This window comes from Ostrea edulis, chromosome 9, assembly GCF_947568905.1.
Source record: "Ostrea edulis chromosome 9, xbOstEdul1.1, whole genome shotgun sequence".
Classification (NCBI taxonomy): Eukaryota; Metazoa; Mollusca; class Bivalvia; order Ostreida; family Ostreidae; genus Ostrea; species Ostrea edulis.
The window spans coordinates 4,319,283-4,326,689 of NC_079172.1; the positions used below are offsets into that span (position 1 = coordinate 4,319,283).

At 38.9% G+C, this 7,407-nt stretch overlaps 1 protein-coding gene across 1 annotated transcript in view; it reads left to right on the forward strand.

Annotated features, from left to right (window-relative positions):
* LOC125658375 (uncharacterized) overlaps positions 1-2,986 on the forward strand; it is a 99,180-nt gene extending 96,194 nt beyond the window's left edge. Inside the window, exon 100 of the mRNA XM_056148304.1 lies at positions 952-2,986. Within this exon, the coding sequence (XP_056004279.1) occupies positions 952-983 (32 nt within the window). The 3' untranslated portion in view covers positions 984-2,986. The remainder of the gene's footprint in view (positions 1-951) is intronic.
* The last annotated feature ends 4,421 nt before the right edge of the window (positions 2,987-7,407 follow it).

Here is a 7,407-nt window from a genome sequence, read left to right on the forward strand (position 1 = left end):
GGGGGGGGTTGTCAGGGTTTCTGCAACCCGGAGCCTTAGGGTCAGGACAAAAACTGCCAAAAATTGATCAATTTTCAAAAATATTCACTACCACAGTACATGGGTAATAAAAACTAAATGCATAATCATTTAGATCAAGAAGGTTCTACAAAAATAGTAAATATCATGACCCCTACGGTTTGGCCCCACCTGAAGAGTTCTGTCTTCAGGTGGGGCCAAACTTTGTATATAGCATTTGTGTAAAAATTTAAAAAACATCTTTCCAAATTGTAAATTTCATGATCCCCTGGGTTGGTATTTTGGTACCAGATGGGGCTAAAATTTTCATAGTGATTATTGTCTTTATCATTTGAAAGCCTTCTTCTTCAATTTTGATATTATGTAAAAACTAAATGCATATCAAGGAAAAGCAGAGAGGGGTGTAGGGAAAATTGTGAATTTCGAAACCCCATGGTTCTGATTCCTATAAGCAATAGAAAAGTGAGCAAACACGGACCCCTGGACACACCAGAGGTGGGATCAGATGCCTAGAAGGAGTAAACATCCCCTTTCGACATTAATATGGACAGTTTATGGGGAATTCGTGTTTTCAGAATGCATGTGTATATCTTGTTTTATACTGTTGCTGAATATCAGAATTTCGCCTAAATATACAGACAAATCTTGATATATTTTTAAGCTCCTGGAGATAGTGGTACTTTTAACTAATGTTCAGGTGACCGATAAGGCCTGTAAGCCTCTCGATTAGTTGTGTAGACAATCTAACTTTTTATACGACCCCTTTTTATAGAGTCCAAACTCGATGTCGCTATACGCTAGGATAGTTTTGATATCAAAAGTCCAGGTTGGGTAGATAAGATCTAATTCAATGTAATATTTATTAGATTAACAGCGTGAGTGAAGAGATAAATGGATTTGTTCAACATACTCATTGAAGTCTTTTTATCATAGCTTCAGCAAGAACAACCACCAGCATTCCTTAACAGAAAAGAAAGGTCCTCCTATTGACATGAACCAACAGACCTGCTGAATTTGACCAAATCAGTGATTGTCATTTTCTTAATTAAAACATTATCTAACTTTTTTGGAACTTTAAGTTATATATTTTATTCTAAATATGTATTATATTCTAAATATTATACTTTCATTTTCACCACATTGCTAAAAGTGTCCATGATTAGCTTTAATCTAATGAGATTGTCTAAAATTGTATTGGTGTGAAACGAACAGTTGATATGACATGCTGTAGATAACATTAAATGAAGGATTAGAACAAAGCTAGCTGCAATAATGTAGCCCTCTCTGATTTTTTTTTTTTTTTTTTTTTTAGGGAGAGGGCTACAACTCCTTAGGATCTCCGTAATGGTGCAAATGCGGGAGTGATTCACTCCCGCAACATTTGCGCTCATTCTAAACATTTCCTGACTTTCTTTACGTAAATAAAATGATATTCTATGTTTCTTAGTCAATATATAAATTTACAACCTACAACTTTAGATTTGTGAGGCTCTATTCTACCGTTTTCAACAATTTCGATAAATCCCAGTTTCTCGATTCATATTTGTGCGCCATGTTTGATGTACTGAAGTTTCAACTTCCGGTTGTCAAGTCATTTGCATATGCCATATAAGGTGGTATTTACATCAATGGACAAGTATGGAGGCGAAAGCTATTTCGTCGGTATTGAGAAGGTTTGAATTTAATATCAAGTTAAAAACCGAACAGCAGAGTGTAAATTCTTTCTGCAACAATATGATTTTCCTTCCTTTGTCGAAGTGGCTCGAATAACTACATTTTCGCGCTGATTGTCAATGTTTAGGCTTTTCATTAGATCCACCTACGAGATCTCGCGATAACAAGCATGGCGGAGCAGACGAAGAATTTTGCATGCTGTACATTATATTTAATGAAAAACACCTTTATTAGACATGCCCGAGCACAAAGTTGGTACTCCTTTTGGTGTAAACAACATTTGGGACTAATACACAGAGTTTATTATCGGTTATTCATAAAATTATTTTGCACCATTACGGAGATCCTATGGAATTGTAGCCCTATCCCGAAAACGTCAGAATAAAAAAAAATTGGATTGGGCTACATTATTGCAGCTAGAACAAAGCGACTACCTATACATATAACTGTAGACTACAGTGTACCAACATTATAGTACTTTTCGAAAAGAAGAAAAGACATTATGATGACGAAGGGGACGATGAATCGAAAAGATAGAGACAGAGATATTCTTTTCAGGGTCAAATTTTCACTGAGATGCGATTTTTGTTTAAATGCGAAAGAAAAGGACATTAACACATGCAAGGTGAACATATAATGACCTTGTATTGTGTCGTCGTTTGTTTTTGCAGGCGAAAACAAACATATGGTATCTATTCAATTATGGAACTTATATATATATAGATATGATTAAAATAATTAGAACATTAATATGTTATGTATTCACGTGTGTTATTATTATAATTATCATTATTATTATTGTGTGTTATTGTAAAACTATTCCATATGTTATCATACCTCATGTATACACAACACCACGTCAAACGGACACTAATTATATATATATTCTATTTTTACTTATTTTTTGTACTCATTCGTGAATAATGTTACGCTCTCTCTTTGTAATATTTATGGATGTCAGATTTCTGGTGACACTTTAGAGGTCTATGCAAAGGTTTGTGATCTAGACACAGTTGTGATTGAACAATATTTTGTATATTCATCTTCTAAAAGGATTTATGTTTGTATCTGGTATTTACGTATCACTGGGGTCCTATTACAGCTGTGTAATGTGTGGAAATTTGTCTGAGCTAGCATTAAAGACATATGGTGATTTCTCCTTATTAGTATATGTTCATTCACATCAAATTTAAATATACATGTATATTCTTGTACTCATTTGCTATTTATGCAGTTGTTTACTTTCATTTGTTCCAGAATATTGTCTATCCAAATATAATAGTTTTCAAACATACATTCTGATTATGTTTTGTGCTTTAAATTAGTAATAGTGCTGCGCATGGTATTTGGCCTATGGAGAGCAAAATAAACATAAACTCAAATAATGCCGCATATAATAGCTTAACTAGAATATGCGCATGTATCCAATGGCCCGTATTTATTAGTCTTTGTTATTCCGAAATTTTCCCGTTCTAGCAATCCCACACTGGTCGTAGCGCATGATCCATGCTTAGTTACAATGCCAAAGTCAAAGCGTTCTACCGACCGGTCGACCAAACGTAAACCACTGCTAGGGTATCGTGGGACACGAGGATATCACTGGCAGCAACCCCAACCCGAGGCGACCACACCAGACCCACTAGGACAAGACACACGGACACCAACAGTGGCGCCATCAACATTGAACATCCGATATTCTCCAGTCCTAGTACAAGATACGAGTATCGATTTTAAGCCCACCTAGCCCCTTTAACACAGCCCTCACATTCGTCGAATTCATTCACCACAGTAGGCACAGTCGTAAGTGGCTGGTCATCCATGTTACCGAACGTTGTATCGCCCGTTGTCCCAAGCATATCAAATGTTCATCATCCCACACCTCCACGCAACGGACCTAAGTCGTTAAAACAGGTAGTGACCGTTCCATCGCCAAACTCACGCTCGGCATCAGGTGTGAATGTCACGGGTCCTCGGAGATGACCTTAAAACGGATGTCACGTGTCACAGTAGGTGTGGCACGCTAAAGAACCCTCACTGCACAATGGCCGTAAGCGCCAGTAAAGGTCTAAATGAAGTATCCATGCGAGTGAAAAATTCTCGAGAGAGACATTAAACAAGATACAATCAATCCCACCCCTCCGCTTCATTTCATTGTATTCCCCAACAGCTATCATGTTGTTCAATCAACAAAAGAAAACAAAATCATATCGAGTGAATTTGTTAACTTAGCCCTTTTATTGGTGAGGGATCCAATCACTTCCCAATTAACATCTACTCTTGACTATTGATTCACAGAGTAATATCGCTTTAGGTCAGTTGACAGGTGGACAGATGCAGTCTTGACTTATTACAGCATCTACATTGCAACATCCGCATAGTACACAGGAATTGTTAAAACGCATACATTACATTTGTTAGAGGGCTAAAAAATCTAATGGGTGGATCCCTTACAATGAACAGTTTCGTCTGAGAATGGCGCACAACCCTTCTCAAGATTGAGGTACGATAAATAGTGAGATCTGATTATCATACATGGCCCCCACGTTTGATAAACCTGCCATCAATTTATCTGGACTCAAATGGTTTGACTACAATATAAGGGTGTATGTTACAGGCCGCAATGCCTGTATGTTCACCGCTGCCTGCTATGACAGGAACCGATCATTTTGTCTGTAATGATAGTAGTACGGGTCTATACCATGGGGTGATATGATATAAACCCCTACTACTATTAGTACAGACAAAATTACCAGTTCTTGTGCTGAAATGCAACAGCAAACATCCATCCATGTCGCGTACAAACCCCAATGCACCTCCGAGTCAATCTAACGCAAAGTACTCCTTTCGGGCACCCACCTCGAGTACCAATAACGCATTCACGTCGCAGTTGGACCCCTTACACAAACTCGCCAAGTAGGCCCAACTCAAATTGAAAACCGTGGTATCGAACTCCTGGCCAACACCAAACATATATGGGTCATCAGTCATTCCCCCATAATTCTTGACGTCTTGGACACATACTTACAGTGTAATTCCGTATCCAGATCGCGTCTCGGCCGATTTATTAAAATGGTATGTATGAAGGTTTTCAATTGCAATATTCGGATCCACGAATCGCAGTATTTTCAAAAATAATCATCGTCAGCCTTTGATCATGAACAGGTCCTTCTTGATTTACTTCTGGAATTACGAAATCCTTGTGTCAAGACATGTATATTTGGTTTGAATTCTAGACTTCTTCAATAGCACCGTGTGTTTTCTGGACAGCGAATGGACTACACCAGACACCTTACAACTCTACAGATAAAGCAGGATCGATCAACCTTAGTTGTGGGGGTTACTTTCAGGGGGTAATGGATTCATGTATCGTGGCCATCTTTAAGATCGTTCACCCCAGTTCTGCGAGATATAACTTTTCTAGAACTAGTACCTATTACTTTGGCGTTCATGGTATCAGGTCTTAATTTGCAAAGCAAAAATGTCATTCTATATGTACAAAACATTGCATTTGTACACATCCTCAACAGTCTGCAAAATCACGTAGGGTTTTATTAAGGCATTGGTGTTAATGGCCTTAAAGTACAATATACAATTTAAAGCAGAGCACATCCCAGGCAAATCAAACGTTATCGCTTAAGTCATGTCTCGTAAACTGTGGGACATTCTACGGATAGCTGCACCACAAGCAGACGTTCGCCCCCAGCCCATACCAGTCCAATTCCAGACGACGTTCTCAGAAGTCACATCAAGAAATTCTTAAACGCATCATTAGCACCTAATATTAAGCTATCATATGACGTAGGCATCTAGGCCTTAGAAACATTCGGCAGCCTTCATACCATTCAACAGACATGGCCGCCACCAGTACGGATAGCACACGATTCGCTGCTTATCTGTTTCTTATCGGCTAAAACTACCCAACTGCTCAATCACATATTGCCGCCACAAGTTTTTACACTAAGACATTTCACAATGTTGACCCTACAGATCACTTTTTGATAAGAAACCTACTGCAGAGTATGCAACAAACACTCAACCTTAAAGATCAACGGCTGTCTATAACTTTACACCTTAAACAGGATTATTTCAACATTACAAACGGCATGACATGCCATATATGAAACCAAGTTGTTTATAGATGCCTTTACACTAGTATTCATGCATCTTACGTACTGGTGAATTTACACTGTCCAAGGGCAACACTGCTTAAAGCATAGTATAGTTCCATGACATTTTGTTACATCAGGCCAAAATCAAACACACATTGCAACGTTCTGAAACAGACCAATTGGGTATTGGAACAAACTTCTACCGTCTGCCATCTAACAGCGTAACATACATGTCTGCAAGTATGCAAATACACCCTTCCAAAACAAACCCTTTGTTTACTCATTTTGGGGACACTCTCTGACACGCTACCAATTTATTGCAACATTAACTCGGTGCCTCGATACCTTGGAGATCGACTGCACCAATTCCCAATCATTTAGAATAGGGGGAGCAACTACTCTTGCTATGCAAGGCGTTCATAGTAATATCATTCAAGCATTCAGAAGATGGGCGTTATCCCATGTTTCACACATAAATTCCTTAAATTCCTGCCTCTTTGCGTGTGTGAATGAAATTGTAAAATATTCACCTACCCAGGTTGAAAACGCAAACCAAGCACATTTTAGATTTATCCCGAGTTTGGATCATCATCAAAACAGCAGCCATGTGTGTGGTTTCAAGATTAGGGGAGGAGAGACTTGATCTCAATATATATAATGTTTCCATTGGGTAGCAGGAATATAACGGCACATTCCGCATTATTACAATTACAGGATCCCTCTCAATTTCTCACCAATCACTGTGGAGCGAGCAATGTTGGTCAGTACAGAACGTTTCCTGCAGATTCTTATTACTACAAAATCGGCAGTCTGTACCATGTTCCCTGCCATTTCATTTCTTCCTCGTTACCTAGATCCTCTCGGCGTTTCTCCGGTAATGTTAGAAGTAGAATGGATAGGGAATCAATCAGGGGCGGTCCTTCCATACAACGCCCACAATCTAGCCGAAAACCACCACACCTGGTGCAATTCAACATTTCACTGATTGTAATGGCATCCCAACTGAATCACATTACAACCCTGCCACTGGTTTGCGATGACCATTGGAGTTGAGATCCTGCCGCCGCGGTTTGCGGTGACCATTGGAGTTGAGATCCTGCAACCGCGGTTTGCGGTGACCATTGAAGTTGAGATCCTGCCGCCACGGTTTGCGGTGACCATTGGAGTTGAGATCCTGCCGCGTCAGTTGCAGTGTCAAGCTTATTACCTTTGCAAGTGGCGCTTTCGTCCCAACCCAACTCCAGTGGAATGGAAGAGTGCAGCTATTCTGTAATGATATTATAATTACTTTTGAACTGTTTGTCTATATCTCTTTCGTTATATTACACAACCGTGCCAATCATGAGCTCGTGCCATACATTGCACATAATTAATGTTAAAAATGGGTTGTTTTTTATGCCAGTACATTTCCACTTCACGAACATGTTGAGTTGGTTGTGCATGATAATGATATATAATGATATCATTAATTCAATTTATGCGCGCAATAGTTCTTTTAGGGAGAGCAATAAATCATCATATATTTATGTCGCTCAACTGATTCGATACGCAAGAACATGTGCGGCGTATGATCAATTTTGAATTGTCTATTAAGATTAAAATCATA